General features: G+C 58.6%; 1 protein-coding gene across 9 annotated transcripts in view; it reads left to right on the top strand.

The window, feature by feature from the left end:
* The window catches only part of EYA2 (EYA transcriptional coactivator and phosphatase 2), a 210,869-nt gene that overhangs the window by 69,423 nt on the left and 122,289 nt on the right, over positions 1-19,157 (top strand). For all 9 annotated transcript variants that reach the window (XM_089307904.1, XM_089307902.1, XM_017350738.4 and 6 more), the window contains exons 3-4: positions 13,106-13,151; positions 14,260-14,402. In XM_089307904.1, coding sequence (XP_089164030.1) covers positions 13,106-13,151; positions 14,260-14,402 — 189 coding nt within the window. The remainder of the gene's footprint in view (positions 1-13,105; positions 13,152-14,259; positions 14,403-19,157) is intronic.

Raw genomic sequence — 19,157 nt, 5'->3', positions numbered from 1 at the left:
GGCAGTGAGCCTCAGTTGTCCCACCTGTCCAATGGGGGCATGAGAACGACCAACTGCACGGAGTGTGCATGGTGAGGATCACGTGAGGCTGTGCTTAGCACCTGGTGACACCTGTTCCGTTGTCACCTGCCTCCGAATCAAAGATTCAGAACCATAGCTGCAGACAGGCAGCCACAGCCACGCCTGGCCCTGACATGTGGCCTGGATTCATTGACACTGTGTTGGAAGTCGAAGTGGGCTCATGAACACTGGGAGGATTCGTGCCGAAATCTGGGTTTCTCCTGACAATGCCAGGAGAAACCTGACAATGGCTGCTGCCTGTGAGAGCTAAGGGCGGCCGGCCCCGGGATGAGCCCCTGGGCTGCTCCTCTTGTCCTGAGCTTTACTGAGCACATACTTGGTGTCAGGCGCCGGTCATGACCACGTGAGTCCTATTCGTTCTCCTCCTCCGAGCCTTGGCTGTGTGCATCAGCTCGTTAGAGTGAATACTGACACAACGCTGTGGACTTACTTCACACACGGGGAAACTGAGGCATGGGAGGAAGCAGCTTGAGGGGGGTGGCAGAGCTAAGTGGCCGCTGCTGTTTGAACCTGGGCAGTCTCACTCCAGAAGTGAGCTCCTCGTCGGAACACTCACCTGTGTCTCCCTGCTAGGCTGGGAGCCCATCTCACACAGGAATCACACGCGGGCAGTTTGGCTCTGGGGTTCCCACGTCTTTTTTGGTTTTAGTTGTGTATTTGAAAGGCAGAGTGACAGAGAAAGGGAGAGAGGTCTTCCATCTGCTGGTTCACTCCCCAAGTGGCCACAGCAGCTGTGGGTGGGCCAGGCCGAGCAGGAGCCAGCAGCTCCATCCGGGTCTCCCACGTGGGTGCAGGGGCCCAGGTATGTGGGCCGTCTTCCACTGCCTTCCCAGGGGCATTAGTAGGAGGCTGGAAGTGGAGCAGCCGCGACTCAAACCATCACTCAGATGTGGGACACGGGCATCACAGCTTTACCCGTGCCACGTCCCCGGCCCTGCAGCTCCCACTTCTAGACCCCTGCTCAGTCCCTGCCTGCTGAGCGCCAAGAGCCTGCAGAGCCAGGGGTCCCGCGGCCGTGGAACCTGCGAGCAGGCCCGGGCCTGCAACTCCGGCTTGTCGGGGACATTGGACCAGGGGTGGAGCCGTGTAGCAAGCCAGGGGAAGGTCATGGTTGCTCCCAAGTTCGGGGCAGGTGGGGCCGGTGGGGAAGGGCTGCACGCATTGTCTGGCTCTGGAGGTGGGGTGAGCTCTCGTGTCTCTGCGGGGACCCCACGAGCCATTTCAGGCCTCGCCGCCAGCCAGGTCATGCCTGGCCTCTTTGCCCTCCCTGTGGGCCACGCCCTTTGCTGAGTGGTTTAAAGGATCCAGCTCAAAGGAGGACCCCAGGCAAGTGTGAGGCCCAAGGCCTGCAGGGGGTTCTGGAGGGAGCGCAGGCCCAGGAAGCCGCCCCCGCCTCTGAGCTCTCTGGGGCTCACTCACCCCACCTGTTAAATGGGAATAATTACTCCACTGACTTTGTAGAGTCGATGCAGTGGAATGAGCCACAGCTTGCTAAGGACTTTGCATTTTCCAAAGGATAGAATACAATCGGAATACCTTGCCCTGGGCCACGGGGCTCCAGGTGTCTGTCCCCTGCCCCCTCCACTTCCGGGCCCAGCCCCTGCCCTCTCTCCCTTGGCTTCAGCTGAGAAGTGTGGGTCTGCTCCGTGCGCTCTGCCTGCCCAGTCTCCCTCCAGGCCCTGCCCGGCCGTCGTCTCCTCCTCCCGCTGGTTAGAGAGGTCTCTCCTATAGAAATTCCCCCCCTTCCTTCCCTCCTTCACTCATTCATTCATATGTTCATTCATTTATTCAGCCAGTGTTTGTGCAGCTGCAGCTCCAGCTGCTCCCACACAGCACAGGAAACCCTGCCCTCGCAGACCCTACGGGAGGGAGCTGGTGGACATGAGGCTGGCACAGATAATAAACAGCAAGTGCAGAGGTCCTGGGGCAGCAGTGAGGAGGCCGGTGGAGCAGGAGATGAGTGGGGCAGATGAGGCCAGAGCAATGATCAGCATCAACCGTGCATGCTCCGTGGGCCGTTGGAGGGACTTTGTCTTCCACCTTGAGTGAGAAGGGAACGGGGCAGGGTTTGAGCAGAGGACGGATGACCTTGTGGGTTGACCAGATCCTTCAGGGTGCGTGTGAGAGTGGGTCAGGGTGGAGTGGGAACCAGGAGACCAGTGGGGGAAGGTGTGGCAGCAACCCGGGGGGAGGGCTGCGATTCTGGATGAGCGAGGAGGGGCGAGCCCAGAGGCCCCCCGCCTGTTTCGTGGCCTGGCTGCCTTCAGAGTCCTGCGGTCAGCCCTCAGAGGCTGCTCCGGCGTTCCCTGGGCATTAGTGGGACCCGTCTGTCCTCGGTCACCAGGGCGTCCATGGCGCATGGGAGGTGGACGGGGAGTGATGGGGGGAAGGCGGAGCCAGAGCCTCTGCAAGACAAGTGATTGATGATGAGCGAGGGCGCTGCTCCCTGAGCCCCGGTGGCCCACAGCCCCTGTCCACACTGGCGCCCTGCCTGGAGCGCCCCTTCTTTCCTCCGTGGGCAGTGTGTGTGCACACATGTGTGGTGTATGCACACGTGTGGTTGTGCATGCATTGTTGTATTGCACACGTATGTGGTTGTGAGTGCGCATGTGCGGGGTGTGTGCACAGGCATGGGCACACTTGTGTGTGCACGCGTGGTTGCATGTGGTGTGTGTGGTATTTGCACATGTGTGGCTGTACATGCATGTAGTGTGTGTGCTTACATTTGAAGTATCTGAAAAGCAGACAGACAGAAATTAAGCCCCCACTCTCTGGTTTGCTCTGGAAGAGCCCACGGCAGCAGGGCCTGGGCCAGGCTGAAGCCAGGAGCCGGGAGCTCCACACAGGCCCGGCCCGAAGCCCCGGAGCCGTCCCCTCCCCTCTCTCGTGCTGTGCCTTCGCAGGAATCTGGGCTTGAACCCAGGCGTTCTGACAAAGGCACGAGGTGTCCCAAGTGGCACCTTCGTCACTGGCTCACATGCCTGCCCCGTGTCTGTTTTTAACGCAGATCAGTTTCCAGTCACCAGGTGAACCATAAATGCACAGTTACGGAACCTGGAACACTGGCCCGCGTGCTGCTGACCACGGCCACCCAATTCAGTCTCACTTCCTGGCCTACGAGTCACCAGCTGCGGCCGTGTTGTGTGTGTGCCATGGAAGGCTTTTTGCTGTGCAGCTCCATATGGATAGATGTGCATTCGTGTAATGCAATGCCATGGTTGTGTGTCCATGTGCCTTTACTGTAGATATTACAGTATTGGGGCCAGCATTGTGGCGCCGTGGGTTAAACCACAGCCCATGACGCCAGCATCCCATATGAGCGCCAGTTCCAGTCCCGGCTGCTCTGCTTCCAATCCACCTGCCTGCTAATGAGCTTGGGAAAGCAGCGGAAGATGGCCAAGTGCTCGGGCCCCTGCTGGCCACATGGGAGACCCGGATGGAGCTCCTGGCACAGCCCCGGCCAGTGCAGCCGTTTGGGAAGTGAACCAGCAGATGGAAGATCTCTCTCTCTCTCTCTCTCTCTCTCTCTGTATCTTTTTATATATATAACTGTACCCTTTCAAATAAACAAGTAAATCTTTATTTTTAAAAATTATAGTATTTCTGGAAAACAACGTGAAATCTAAAGCTATTGCGCTGCATTTTCTGCAACTTTTTTTGCCTGTTCAAGATGGGTGCAAGGACCCGCTGCTGCCTTTCGACTGTACCCAGTCTGTCCAGTCCGCATCCCTGAGCCACTCCTGCAGGTGAACACTCAGGCCCGTCGCCACCCTTTCGGTTCTCTGTGCTCTCACAAGCGAGCGGTGCTGCAGGAACAGCGCCCGGCAAGCCGCCGCCTGACCTGTGCGGTGCTGGGGAGGTGCCGAGAGCCCGCAAGGCCCCCTGAGCCCCCTGCTGCACGGGCGGCGGCGGTCGTCTCTCATCCATCTCTGCTGGGCCTGCTGTTGAGCCCTGGGGATCCGGTAGAGAACGAGCCCCCCACCCCCGCTGGCCCCCTGCCAGTCACGGTGCTCCCAGAGCCCCGTCTGCATGGCCCCAGGGCCCACGCACACCACAGCCTAGAGGGCTGGAGCCGTGCAGCCCATGTGTGTCCTGCAGCCATCAGTGCCTGCCCGCCCCTCCCCTGCCTCATTCTCCTCTTCTGGGCGATGAGGATTGTGTTCGCTGCCTTGTGCCTGCAGTAGACGCATAACTCCCTGCCGTGGGCCAGGCCCTGGGGCAGGTGTGGGGCGCATACAAGCGCCATGGACAGACGAGGGTGGTGGTCTCTATGAAGAAGCAAAGCTGGAATGTGGCCGAGTGACTGCCGTGGGGACCCGTGGCCAGGGAGGGCTGGTGGGATGATGCTTGCTCTAGGCTTTGCCGACACTCAGCAGGCGTCAGCTGCGTCTCCCTCCTCACGTGCGGGGGTCACCTGGGGACCCCGTGAGGCTGCAGGTCTCACAAGCTCCCAGCTGATGGCCGCGCTGTAGATAAGTCAGCCTCTGGGTGGCCTGGCTGCAGCCGAGTGATTCTCAGGCTGTGGCTGTACTGTGGGCCGGCACCTGGGACCTTGCATTGCTGGCTAGTCCCAGGTGCAGCTGGCCCGGGACCATGCTCTGAGAACCAGGCTCCAGCCCTGATTTTCAGACCCAGCTGTGTGTTGGAGTCACCTGGCAGGTGCTGTAGTTTTTGCTGGATTTGGGGTGAGGCCCGGGCAGCCAGTCAAGTTCTTTGTGCATCCAGCGTTGTGAACCACGGTTCTCCGTGCTCAGTTCCTCCAGGTCCAAGACAGTTTCGTGATCCTGGGTGTACGCATGGGCTTCAGCAGGTGCGTGGGAAGTAGGCGTTATGGTTCCATTTTCCCATAGACCCCCTCCTGTAGATGTTTAGATTCCTGTTCCTGTTTAACATACAACCTGTAGCCTGGCTCCTAGGCAATCTTTCGAAATTATTGATGGCTGGGTGTATGGGTGGGTGGGATGGATGGATGGGTGGGTGGATGGCCAGATGGCCAGGTGGGTGGGTGGATGGCAGAATTGTTGACAGATATATACGGAGTGACCTTGAGCAATTCCTGGTACTTTCGGTGGACACTGGCTCTGAATCCCTGGGAAAGTGTCCCTCACACCCCCGGCCTCATTAAGGACAGGTGACACTGAAGACCTGAGTGGGTCATTAAGGAGACTGAGAGGGTGCGGTCCCTGGCCGGGAGGAGCTGGGTGGGAAATTTGACCCATGCTTCCTCCCTGTTCCAGGGAGAACTGGATTTGAATTCTGTCCTGGCTTCCGGAAGGAGGGCAGCAAGCTGAATGGAGGAATATTTCCTCTTTGAAAGTGCAGATGTGTTTTCCAAACGCTGATGCTGTCTTCTCATTGAGTATTTCTGGGAGATGCAAGGCCAGCAGCTACAGCCAGGCTGCCCGGCGGCCTCCCTGCGCCCGCTCGGTGCCCGCGCTGCCCTGGGCGTGGCCGGCACGGGTTTGCAGTCTCTGCAGCGCCAGGTTGGGGCTGCTGGGCTTTGGTTCAGTTCATCCCAGCCAGCTTGAGCTGCCCAGAGCTGAGCCAGACCTCAGCGCCCCTTCCCCGCCCAAGCCGGCTCTGGGCCTCCGCCCCCAGCGCAGTGCCGCCTGCAGCGGTGCCTGGTGTGCAATGCTCCAGGGCTAAGGAGGCTGCCAGCCCCCTGGAGGGCAAGGCCCGAGCTCTGACGCCTCCTCCACCCCTCCCTGGCCCCAAGCCCCCCAGCCAGCGTCTGCTCGTGCATCTGGACCACCTGTCCCACACCCGCTGACTCATGTTTCTGTAAAATAGCTCCCTCAAAATAAACTTTTTTTTTTTTTTAAGATTTATCTATTTATTTGAAAAGGCAGAGTGAAAGAGAGGAAGAGACAGAGAGAGGAATCTTCTGTCCACTGATTCACTCCCCAAATGGCCCCAATGGCCAGAGCTAGGCCAATCCGAAGCCAGGAGCTTTTTCCAGGTCTCTCACGATGGTGTGGGGGCCCAGGCACATGGGCCTTCTTCTACTGCTTTCCCAGGCCAGAGCAGAGAGCTGGATCAGAAGAGGAGCAGCCAGGACTCAAAACACTGCCCATTTTGGATGCCAGTGCTACAAATGGAGGCTTTACCCACTATACCACAGTTTTAGATTTTATTTGGAGATAGACAGTGACAGATAGCATCTATTGGTTCACTCCTTAAATGTCTACAACAGCCAGAACTGGACCAAGCTGAAGCCAGGAGCCCAGAACTCAATCCAGGTCTCCCACACAGGTGGCAGGTACCTGAGTCCTTTGGGCCACCGTCTGCTGCCCCCCAGGGAGAACATTTGCAGAAACTGGAATAACTGGGACTCGAACCAGGCACTTGAATATGGGGTGCAGAGGTCCCAAACAGCAACTTAGCTATTGTAGCAAACACCCAGTCCCCAAATTCATCATTTAAAAAAATGTATTTATTTATTGGAAAGACACAGTGAGAGAAAGAGATCTTCCATCTGCTGGTTCGTTCTCCAAATGGCAGCAACAGCCAGAACCGGAACAGGCCAAAGCCAGGAGCCAGGAACTCCGTCCAGGTTTCCCATGTGGATAGCAGGGACCCAAGTACTTGGAGTACCTCCCTGGTGCATTAACTGGATCGGGAACAGAGCAGCCAGGATGGAGCCAGCACTCCAGTGTGCAGTGTGGACATCCCAAGCGGTGACTTAGCCCACTGCACCTCCACACCTGCCACCCCCTGTTCATTTCAAAATAGTGACCTCATCCACCAGGTCCAGGCCTCGTTCCTGAGTCTCATCTGTGATGACTCCAGTGGGAGAGCAGGTGTGCAGGGGCTCTGGAATCGACACACTCTGGGATGTGTGTCGGCTCAGTCCTGGCCGTCCTTGGCGCTGTCACCACAGACACAAATGACGTGTCATTCAGTGGGAGTTGAACTGGGGGCACACACTTCCGGGTTCCTCCAGGGGCAAGGTTTCAACCTCATGCACAAGGGAGCGCAGCTGAGCCGATTCGTAGACACGCACCATTGTAGACACGCACCGTTCACAGACACACATCATTCCCAGACACACACCGTTCACAGACAGGACTGCTGAGACATCCTGCTGGCTCTAGCATTGTATCGTCTCGCTGGGGAGCCGTTAGAAGCCAGCCCCTGGGGTCCAGTTAGGCAACCTAACAGCTTACAGAATCATTAGCTTCTTAGTGCTCCCAGCGAGAGGCGAAAAGAGTGTGTACATTCGGATCATGCTCGTGGATTTAAGTGGCTTAAGCCACGGCCCCCAGGAGTGTGGCAGGCTCATGATAGCTCCTGCAGAAGGAGCGGTTCCTGTCTGCCTGGTACCTGCCTCAGCTGCAGGTGGTGCCCCGTTTTCCAGATGAGAACACCGAGATTCAGAGAGAGAGAGACAGGCACAAGGTCACATGGCTATGTCGCAGCTGAGCCCGTAAGCCCACCTGCTGTATTTGGAAAGAGCATTGCGCTAAGGAATAACAAGGCGTGGGTCACGGGTTTGGGCCCAGGAGGTGCGAGCCGCGCCTCAGTTGGTCTGCGTGTGTCCTTGCGGAAGTTACGTCACAGAAGCCCTCACACCCAGTCACACACGCATGGTCCAGCGTCTCTCACCACACATGGAAACGGGGTCTCGGCTTTGTGCGTGCGGACGGCTTGAGCGTCCCTGCTCCCCAGATCTGAAGTGCGCCAAGATCTGGAAGTTCTGAGTGCTGGTGTGATGCCGCCAAGTGGAAAATACCACACCGTGTGTGTGTTCCGTGCACAAAAGTAAAGTATGTGTAAAACTGCCTTCAGGCTACGTGTGTACGAAGCGTGAATGGGGGCCAGTGTTGTGACACAGCAGGTTAAGCCGCTGCACGCACCGCTGGCATCCTGCATCAGAACACAAGTTCAAGTTCAGCTGCGCTGCTTCTGATCCAGCTCCCTGCTCGTGCCCTGGGAAGGCGGCGTCTCCCAAGTACGTGAGCACCTCCCACCCACATGGGAGACCCAGACGGAGTTCAGGCTCCCGGCTTCAGCCTGGGCTGGCCATAGCTGTTGTGTCCATTTGAGGATGGACCGTCTCTCTCTCTCTCTCTTCTCTCTCTAACTCTGCCTTTAAAATAATAAATGACTCTTTAAAAAATCACAAACGAATTTTGACTTTGGATTTAGAGCTATCACCAAGTGATCTCATTACTTATAGGCAAATATTCCAAATTCTGACAATACCCAAAGCCAGAACGCTTCTGGTCCCAAGAGTCTCAGATGCTGGGTCCTCAGCCTGCATGAATGTCTTGGCCCCCGTACGAGTGACCTCTGAGTAGAGATTCATTGTGGTCACTTTCAGTAATTTGCAAGTTGGTATTAGCGCACGGTCTGACGCTCCTGCTCACAGGGTAGTTTGCCGGCCTCAGATTCCCCAGGGAGGAGGCTGCCATGCTGAGCACCAGGTTGCTGGGTTTCGGTCACGACCCCTGGCCAAGTGTCTCTAAGTCGACCTTGGTCTTGAACTTTGAGTCCACCCAGGCGAGCTCAGTGGCACAGCACATTGAGAACAGGGGAACTGTGATGGATGGTGTGGGGAGCAACTCGGACTAGACTAAGTTACTGGAATTAAGACTTATTCTATGCATCTGCTCTCCCACAATATGGCGCTGGGAGAGGAGGAAACAGCTTCTACGCAGCTGCCTCTTGCCAACTTGAGTGATGACCTCCAGGAGCTGATCCTGCTCCTGATTGGAGGAGAGCAGCGTACTCGGCGTGTGGGCAGCCGAGTTAGGATTGGCTGAGGAGGACTATAAAGGAGGAGAGAGACGGCATGCACCAGGAACATCTAAGGGGAACATCTATCTGAAGGAACACCTGTGCAGCCCCCGAGAGAGCCGGCCGGCGGTGTGCCGCTCCCCCGCGGAAGTGGGGAATGTGGCAGGGGGAACCGCCCTTCCACGGAGGTGGAAGGGTCGGTAGCCAACCCGGGAAGAACCAGCAGCAAACCCGGGGAGGGCCGAGCAGACGAAAGAACAGCGCAGGGTCTTGTGTCGTTCCTCCATGAAGACGGGGAGCGACAGATGGGAAGTTCATCTCCATCCCCTGCCCAGTACCAGGTCCCACCAGCGCCAGAGGGCCACCTCTTGCCCAGGGCTCACCTAAGAGTGGTGTCAAAGGGTCACCTTCTTTGTCCCTTGTGCTAATGTCCCATGCCTAGGACAGGGTGACCCAGGAGAAGTGTGGCCTTCCCTCTCTAGATCTCCAGCTTCTCATCCCCTGTCCCCTGTCCCCTGCCCCCAGCCAGGGTCTGGGACAACCATGGCACCTTGGAGGAACTCGGATCACCGTCGGAGCCCCCTCCACCCCTCTTACCAGCTGTGATGTGCTGGCCATGGTGCTGGGCAGGGCAGCACCCCGGTGTGCGGGGGTGGACCTGTCCCCAGGGTCTCCACCTGCAGTGTGCGTGCCCAGGCTCTGACCTGACATCCCCAGGGTTGTCTTTGTGACAGCAAATCCTGCTAACACCTCCTTCAGCCTCACCCTTGCATCTCGACCTGTGTCCTTGGAAGGACACTGACTGGCAGCTGGCCCAGCTGGTCCCGCCGTGAAGTTTAAGTGCTGTCACCGAATAGGGTTGGTGAGACCAGCAGGGGGCCTATACCGTGTGTGTTAAAGGAGTGTGGTAACACAGGTTTCCATCCCGGCTGCCTCTTGATTTGTCAACGCATCAAATGCCCTCTGCACGCTGCGTGGGACAAGCTTGCTCTGGCTCCTGACCAGTGTGCCTGTGTGTCCCGGTTTGGGATCTCGCATGTGCGTTGCCCGGATAAGCGTTGCTGTTCTTGCACGAGGGTTCATCTTCATTCTCCTGCTCCACTAAGGAGCTTTGCGTCTCCGCGGACCTTCAGAACCGTCAACTGAGAGGCAAGGAAGCAGGGAAGGGGCTGGCGCGGGAGCGCAGAGGGCGAAGCCACCGCTTGCCACCCCGGCATCCTGTGTCGGAGCTGGCTTGACTCACAGCTCCTCCACTTTGGCTCTAGCTGGGAAAGTAGCAGTTCCTGTCCCAGCTGCTCTGCTTCGGATCCAGCTCCCTGCTAATGCGCCTGGGAAAGCAGTGGAGGATGGCCCCAGGGCTTGGGCCCCTGCCCCCACGTGGGAGATCCAGATGGAACTCCTGGCTCCTGGCTTCAACCTGGCCCAGCCCTGGCTGTTGCAGTCATTTGAGGAGTGAACCAGCGGATGGAAGATGGTTCGCGCGCTCTCTCTGCCTTTCAAATAACAAATATTAAATATATATAAAAAGAAAGGTGGGGCTGGCGCCATGTTTCACTTGGTTAATCCTCGAGCTGCGGTGCCAGCATCCCACATGGGCCCCAGGTTCTAGTCCCAGTTGCTCCTCTTCCAGTGCAGCTCTCTGCTGTGGCCTGGGAAAGCAGTGGAGGATGGCCCAGGTACTTGGGCCCCTGCTCCCGCCACCACAGGCGAAACCCAAGATGGATCCCCTGCTTCTGCCTCGCTGTGGGCATTTGGGGAGCTCGGTCTCTATCTGGGTCTCTGAAATAAAAAGGTTAGTGGCTTAAAACCACCTCCATTTAACAATGTTTCTTATTATGTATCACATTTAAAGAGGTCAGGACAGCAGTGGTCTAGCTTCCAGGAAGGTGCTGGCACACAGCAGGTGCTCACACAATGCTCACTTCCCTACCCTGGGCTTGCTCCCCGGGGCAGGGCCCCGAGTCCCCGTCTTCCTCTGCCCCAGACTACAGAGGGATCCATCTCATTCTGAAGCCGCCGCCTCGTTCCTGGGGAACGCACACGACTCAGGTGCATTTGGTAATGTGTGAGATGCTGAATTAAACATGTGAAGGTTTTCCGCAATAAGTATGTAAATATTCATCAAGATCTCAATCTACGGAAGCAACATGCCCGCGGGCTCCAATGAACTCCGCAGGTCTCCCTCGAGTGATCTGTGTGCCTGCCCACCCCGCGGCTCTGCAGCGCCCAGCAGCCTGACCTGCCTCCCCCTCCCCCGCAGGCTGGTCCCCCTCTCCTGCTGTGAGCCCACAGCACAGCCCATCCCCTTCCCACCAGGGCAACCCCGGGAAGACCGGGCAGGCACGCACCAGGCATCCATAAGGGCAAAGAAATTTTCCTCTCGCAATTGCGTGAATTTTGAAACACTCGGGTTTTTACGCATTTTTCACTCAGGCCGGGCACTGTATGTGGAAGCTCCTCTTCTCCTTCCTACCCCCTCCCCCACTTCCCTTTCTACTTCCTGCTGCCGCTGGCGCATCGCTGCTACAGCTGCAGGAGACCCGCTCCCTGCTGCAGGCCAGAATGCATCAGGGACAGCCCCCAGCCATGCACCTTTCTTATTTATTCATTTATTTATTTATTTAACAGGTAGAGTTACAGATAGTGAGAGAGAGAGAGAGAAAGGTCTTCCTTCCGTTGGTTCACTCCCCAAATGGCTGCCACAGCCGGCGCTGCACCAATCCAAAGCCAGGAGCCAGGAGCTGCTTCTGGTTCTCCCACGCAGGTGCAGGGGCCAAAGGACTTGGGCCATCTTCCACTGCTTTCCTAGGCCATAGCAGAGAGCTGGATTGGAAGTGGAGCAGCCAGGACTTGAACTGGCACCCATATGGGATACTGGCACTGCAGGTGGTGGCTTTACCTGCTACGCCACAGCGCTGGCCCCAGAAATAAAATTTTATACTGCTGTTCAGTGCACACATACAGGCGCCTCCTCACATGTACACCTTGGATAAGCATTGCACACTGACATGGTTGTTCTGGCTGTAGCTCTAACAGGACTGCAGGTCCCACCGGGGGGTTGGGACTTGAGTAAACGGTGACATAGCCAGGGAGGCTGATCAGGGTTTCAGCTTTGGACTCGCAGAGCCCTTGGGCTCAAGGCCCAGTTCCCCTGCCCACAGCTGTGTGGCTAGAGCAGGGTACTTGAGCTTTGTAACCTCAGTTTGCTCATCTGTGCAGTGGGGACAATGGCACTGCTTGCCTCCCAGTGCACATAAGGCCATGTGTTAGGCAGTTAGCATGAGCCTGGTTATGGGGCTCAGAATCCTCGAGCCAGGGCAGCCATTTAAAAGGGAGCTTGACACACAGTGTCAGGTGAGTCGTGGGGAGCAGCCTCTCACGCCATGGCCCACAGCCTTGTGCGTGAGCAGTTTTATGGCCAGGGCACAGGGGAGGACCCTGAGACCCGAAGCCTAGGCAACCTGCTTGGCTCAGAGCCGGAAACGCGAGCTGGACAGACGGGGGCTCCTGGCTAGCGGGGTGAGGGGGTGGATTGGCAGCTGAGTCCCTGCACCTAGCATCTGTCCACACTCTGCAGGGGACCACTGAGTCGCACTCTGAGTGCTGACGTAGCTGGTGAATGGCTACTCTGGCCATCGCCTCGCCTGGCTTCATTCCGTCCGCTGCCATCTGTCGCTTGTCACCAGCTGTCTCCTCCTGGTTGGATGCCGGGTGTCCCGTGGTGCTGAGAGAGGCACCAGCCTTGGGAGCTCAGCCCAGATGTGCCCTCCCCTGAAGAGCTGGGGCCAGCCCCACCTGAACCCCACGGACTGCACGTGGGGAGGGAGAGGGCGAACATCAAGGTGATGACGTCCGGGGAGAAAGCCTGTAGACTTTGGGCACTCAGAGCCGACCAGAACTTGCCGGCTGGAGCTGCTGGGGCTGCCGCTGAGACAGGGGAGGCAGGGGTTCCCCACCCAGGAGTGGAAATGGCACACACTTGGCTCAGGACACGACTGTGCTGCTCTCCAGTCAGGTGGCCTGGCTCAAGCACATTGTCTGGCCTCAATTTTCCTGTCTGTATAATGGGTGGGGGAATGGATGCTGTGCTGATATTTCAAGGTACTGTGGGTGCAGTCTGACATGGAGAACCCAGAAACACAGGTCACCCAGAAAGGGTTCTGGCCCCCTCTCAGAGGAGAGTGCTAGACTGCTGCTCCTTGGCTAAGCAGTGCGGGAGAACATCCCGGCTTCCGCGGAGCACCGGCCCGACAGCTGAAAACTGCACACTTTCCTCTCCCCGCAGGCCTCACCGGATCGGCCCCTCCCACCGTGTCCCAGCTCCTGGCAAGGTGAGTGAACGCGCGCTCCCTGTCTACTTTCTGGGAGGGTGGAGTGCTGGCTGAGCAGCCTCGCGCCTCCCGGGCCTCAGCCTCCCCACCGGGGAGGGCGCCTCCTGCTGCCTGCTTCAGGAACTGAGCGAAACGGGGAAAATGGCTTACACGGGGCCAGGAGCACTGCTCGGTGGGCGCTCACTGGGACTTTCTTCCTGCTTCTCTCTCCCTGTCCGCACCTTGGTTCCTCTCTCCCTGTCTCTCTTTCCTCCTCCCCCTCCCCTCACTCTGCCTTACCTTCTCCCTTCTCCCTCTCCCAGCCTCCCCCTCCCCGGCCCCCCTTGCGTCCTGCTCTCCCTCCCTCCCTCCCCCCCATCCCCCCTTCCCGCTCCACAGTGCCTGCATTCCACCTTGCCCCCAAATCCCACCAACTCTGGCGCCCGGGACGCGGGGCTTCCGGGCAGCACATCAGGTTCGCAGCTGTGGGGGGGCATGAAAACCCAGCTGCTGCCAGGGGACACCCTGGGGCGTGGAGCTGGGCTGCAGGCAGGGCTGGCCAGGGCCCTGGGGTGCCCTCCGGGACTGTCCCCCTGGACCCGCTGCTGTGTGCAGAGCCCCCGGTTGGCCAGGAGCCCGGTGGAGAAGCGGTTTAGAAGGAGGGCATTGGCTTAGCCTCCCTGTCCCTCCCGAAGGTGTCTCGGGGAGCTGGGGTCGGGGTGGCTGGGCCACGTGGCCGCACTGCCGCCAGCGCCTCCAGCGTGGTTGAGTTTGTTGCGTGTTTTGGAACAAAACGCAGCCTCAGGGCAGCTCCTCTCCACTCAGGGAGCCGGGTGCTCCCCTGGGCTCTGCTGCCCGGAGAGGAGAGGGGGGCAGGGGCCAGGGGTCTCCTTCAGCCCGGCCTGGTTGTAGCTTATGGTGGCTATTGGATGGCACCTGGTCACGTGATCAAATCTAGGCGGCAAAGAGGAGACGGACGTGAAATGCTAACCAGGATGAGGAAAGTGGAATGGGGTTTGATGAACACGTGCGGAGTCTCTACCCGGAGGGTGATGGCAGTGTTGATACCAGCCATGGGGGCCGGGGAGGCTGGACTGGGCTGGGACTCATCTTCTCTCCTCCCACACAGGCCTGGCCCACGCGTCCTGCCCAGCCCGGCGCCCCCAGCCATGGCAGCCTACGGCCAGACGCAGTATAGTGCGGGCATCCAGCAGGCTGCCCCCTACGCAGCTTACCCGCCTCCAGCGCAAGCCTACGGGATCCCCTCTTACAGTGAGTACCAGCTCCCCCTGGGGCCCCCACACCGAGCTCTTTCTAGTGCCCTGGCGCCTCCCTTAAATGCAGAACGATGGACGCAGTCGCTTCATTTGGGGTCAGAGACAGCAGGAAGCACTTTAAACATGGCTCCAATTCTAGAGATTATGCCAAGGCTTGTTTTGGCTGTAAGAATCAGAAACATGGCCCGAGCTGGTTTAGGTAAAATGGAAAGTTAATGATTTGCATATTTGGGAGAGCAGAGGATACCATGGACATCAGGTATGGCTGGGTCCAGGCGCTCACAGGATGTCACGAGGGTCTGGCTCGTTCCGTCCTCGGGGGCTTTCTGCTCACGTGGCAGCCGACATGGGGCCCGGCAGCTCTGGGTTTGCACCTTTCGGCTCCGCACCCTGAGTACCAGAGCCCGTCCTTCCCAGTCCGTCCACTAGAATCTGATTCAGCATTGGCTCAGACTGGGTCACGTGACCGCGTCAAGAGTAAGGCAAGGAGATAGTGGGCAGGAAGCAGGGAGAGCAGGGTGACTGTCAGGAGAACGCACCCTGGGGCACCCTCGGCAGCCCCCACCCCCGGCCTCGAGTGTGGGCGCTGCCCGCTGAGAACCAGACTCAGGGCAGCTGGCACAGACCCCACCCAGCCCGCGTCACTGCCCTGAAGCAGCGGCCTCTCCAACAAAGACATTTGAATCTGCAAACCGTGGCCCACAGGGAGAGATGAACTTGACGCATCTTGAAAATACCGTGTGCTGTATTTCACACCCTGACGTGTGATGCAGAGGGTGAGAAGCACGCAAGAGAGAAGCGAGCAGAGACGACTTATTTTAGGTTCCAGGGCCGGGGAGATCTTTAGCTGAAGCGTTACTTCAGCTGAGGGCTGCAGCGTGGCCATGTACAAGTGCTGGGGCGGGGTGGGGGGGATCACCCAGGCTGAGGGGCAGCGCCTACGGACAGAAGGAGCGTGGCGACCACAGCAACCACGGCTGGGCGTGGTGAGAGGGGGATGGGCCAGGTGGGCAGGGCCTTCGAGGCCCCAGAAAGATTCAGGGTTTTAGTGGGAGTGAGACAGGCAACCGTGCACGGGCTGGGTCCGGTTTCAGGCTGTTCAAGCTGGCTTTGGTGGCTCCAGGGGTTAGAATAGAAGGAAAACGGCCGGCGCCGCAGCTCGCTAGGCTAATCCTCTGCCTTGCGGCGCCGGCACACCAGGTTCTAGTCCCGGTCGGGGCGCCAGATTCTGTCCCGGTTGCCCCTCTTCCAGGCCAGCTCTCTGCTGTGGCCAGGGAGTGCAGTGGAGGATGGCCCAGGTGCTTGGGCCCTGCACCCCATGAGAGACCAGGAGAAGTACCTGATCCTGGCTTTGGATCAGCGCGGTGCGCTGGCCGCAGCACGCTGGCCTCGGCGGCCATTGGAGGGTGAACCAACAGCAAAGGAAGACCTTTCTCTCTGTCTCTCTCTCTCTCATTGTCCACTCTGCCTGTCAAAAAAAAAAAAAGAAGAAGAAGAAGGAAAACAAGAGAAGCAGAAAGACTGGTTGGGAGAGCGACCTGGCATGGCACGATGGAGTGTCGGGGGCCTGGGGAGGCATGGCCATGGATGGCAGACAGGGACAGGGTCAGGAGAAGCCCCCGAGCAAGTGACAGATCCCATCGCCACATCGCGTCCACCGGCATTGACTTCCCGTCACTCCCGCTGCTTCCTGGCCGCCCGTTGCTTCCATGTCCACCTCCATCGTACGAGAAAGGTCACTTTATCCTCCTGCCTTGATGCAGGAGCAAAGAGTGGCTCAGAGAGGGTGGCACACTCACCCCAGCTGCCCCGGCTGGCGGGTGGCGGAGGTGAATTTAAACCCCAGCAGCCGCCGAGCCCTGCCGCCTGCACGTGTGTTCTGTAAGCGCTGGGGAGGGTTACGGAGCATGGACCCTGGCCCGCAGGGGTGGGCATCCGTGCCTGAACACGGTGACTCGGTCCCTCGAGAGTCACCCCGCCTGGCCGACAGCCAAGAAAAACGAAGCCGTGTTGTTCACATCAAAGAGCGGGCCGGTCCTGTTCCCAGACGAGCCAGGCGCTGGGTGCAGATGAGTGTGGGTCAAAGGCTTTTTGCCGTCTCATTACCGTCGAAGCGTCTGCGCAGACGACGCAGCGTGGGCTCTGGGAACATGAGGCCCAGAGTTCTGCCGCCGGCTGCACCTCCCATCACTGCCCATTGTGGGTCCTGAGACAGCAGGCGAGGGACCGCACCTGGCTCAGCCTCGGTCTGCACCGTCGCACAGTGGGGACCATAGGAAGCCTGACCCCCCAGCGCGGGTCGTGAGGGTTTGTGTCGGGGTTGATTAGTGTTTTCCACTCTGAGCAGTCCGCTCTCTACCGCGCTCAGTTCTGCCATTCTACCATGAAAGCAGTGTGTAAACCCGTGGGGGTGTCTGTATTCCAATAAAGCTATTTACACAAGCAGGCGGTGGGCCAGACGTGGCCTGAGGGCCCTGACCTATGGGAAGGGCTTGGCTCCCGGGGTCCAGGCCCAGAGACCTGCCGGAGGAGCGGTGCTGGGTCAGAACGCTGGTGTCTCTGAGTAACAAGGAGGGGCTGAGAGGATGTCTCCCCTCACACGTGGCCGTGGCCGTGGCCAGACCTCGCAGAGTCTTCTCACAGCGCTTTCACCACTGCCCTTTGGCAAACAGGGCCGTTTGCTTGGATTGAAACAGCAGGGGGGAGGGGCAGTGAGCAAGCTCCAGACGAGGGGGCTGGGAGTGCAGCGCCCTTTCTCTCCGTGTATCAGAAAAGCACGGAGAGTATAACCCTACCCCGCCGTGCCCTGGCCCTCAGGGAGCTGGCTGTCCTTTCTTCTGAACTTGATGTTTGTCCTGGCCCTGCCTGTCTTTCTGTAAGGGTCAGGAGGCCAAGGTCAGGGTCAGCAGGTTGTTTTTTTTTTTTTTTTTATGACAGGCAGAGTGGACAGTGAGACAGAGAGAAAGGTCTTCCTTTTTCTGTTGGTTCACCCCCCAATGGCCGCTGCAGCCGGCGCACCGAGCTGATCTGAAGCCAGGAGCCAGGTACTTCTCCTGGTCTCCCATGGGGTGCAGGGCCCAAGCACTTGGGCCATCCTCCACTACACTCCCGGGCCACAGCAGAGAGCTGGCCTGGAAGAGGGGCAACCAGGACAGAATCCGGTGCCCCAACTGGGACTAGAACCCGGGGTGCCGGTGCCGCAAGGCGGAGGATTAGCCCAATTGAACTGTGGCGCTGGCCTAGCAGGTTGTTTTTAAAGGGCCAGAGAGCAAGCACTTTGGCGTTTGTAGAGCATACGGTCTCCATGGCAACCCCTCAGCTCTGCCACAGTGGCCCGAGAGTGGCCATAGATCGTGCGGAAGCGAATGGGCGGGCGTGTTGTGGCAAATCTGCATTTAGAAGAACAGGTGGAGGCCGCATCTGGCCTATGGGCCGTAGCTTACAGCCCCTGGGGATAGTTTCGTTTTTTAAGATTTCTTTATTTGAAAGTCAGAGTTACACAGAGAGAGGAGAGGCAGAGAGAGAGAGAGATCTTCCATCTGCTGGTTCACTCCCCAGATGGCTGCAATGGCTGGAGCTGGGTCACGCCAAAGCCAGGAGCCAGAAGCTTCCTCCAGGTCTCCCACATGGGTGGCAGGAGCCCAAGCACTTGGCTCATCTTCCACTGCTCTCCCAGGCACATCAGCAGAGAGCTGGATTGGAAGTAGAGTGGCCAAGGTTCCAACCGGTGCCATGTGGGATCTGGCACTGCAGGTGACCGTGTAACCGTTATACCACTTCGCCCACTCCCCCCAGTGTAGCCTTGTAAGCGTATCTTACGACTTGGTGCACATCTGTTGCATCTTTAAGCATGCATTCTTTTGCAGCTTGCTTTCGCCATGCCAGTAAAACGTGTCCCTATCTGTAGCTCATTCGTGTTCACTGCTGTATAATATTCCAGTACTTGTACCACAACTCACTTGCCCGTTGTCCTTTGGATGGTCACTGGGTTTCCCATTATCCTGGATGCTGCAGTCGGCGGGGACTCACTCACTCTGGCGGCGCGGGTCCATCTGCGAGGGCAAAGCCCTTCGGACCCAGTCCCTCCTGAAGGCCCGGTTCCCCAGCACGTTGCACTGGGGTTCCGTTTCCAACCCGGGAACGTGGGAAGTCTCCTCGGACCCGGCAGAGCACACGCAGACTCTGAAGTGCGAGGGCAGGGCTTTCCTTCTGGAGAGTTCTGTGGTGGGGGTGGGGTGGGGGACAGGGGCCCTCCCCCTTCTTTCCTGGTCTCCCCCGTGCTGTGAGTGTGAGGAGTAGCCAGAGCCTCCAAGTGACCAAGACCATCAGAAGCCGAGAGCTCAGCTGGGAGTCTGGGGCCTGGCTGGGCAGGCTAAGTCACACTTGGGGCACCTGCGTCCCCTTTCAGAGCGCCTGGGAGGGTGGCGGCCCGCCTCCCGCTCTGGTCCCGCTCCCTCCCAGTGCACCTAGGAGGCCTTGGTCCCTGCACCCATGGGGGAGACCCGGACGGATGGCGTTCCTGGATCCTGGCTTCTGCTGACCCAGCCCTGGCTGTTGCATGCATTTGGGGAGGGAACCAACAGGTGGAAGATCTCTCTCGCTCTTGCTGTGCGTGTGTGTGTGTGTGTGTGTGTGTGTGTGTGTGTGACTCTGACTCTCAAATAAATTATATCTTAAAAAACTAAAGGAGCAAACAAACTGTGAGGAGTACAAGGACGGAGGAGAGGCCGATCGAGGCCGTGGGAGACCT

This window comes from Oryctolagus cuniculus, chromosome 11 (assembly GCF_051225735.1).
Source record: "Oryctolagus cuniculus isolate XC-2025 breed Fujian yellow rabbit chromosome 11, ASM5122573v1, whole genome shotgun sequence".
Taxonomy (NCBI): Eukaryota; Metazoa; Chordata; class Mammalia; order Lagomorpha; family Leporidae; genus Oryctolagus; species Oryctolagus cuniculus.
Note: the sequence above shows the minus strand (reverse complement) of the source record. Positions and strands in the feature narration are given on the sequence as shown.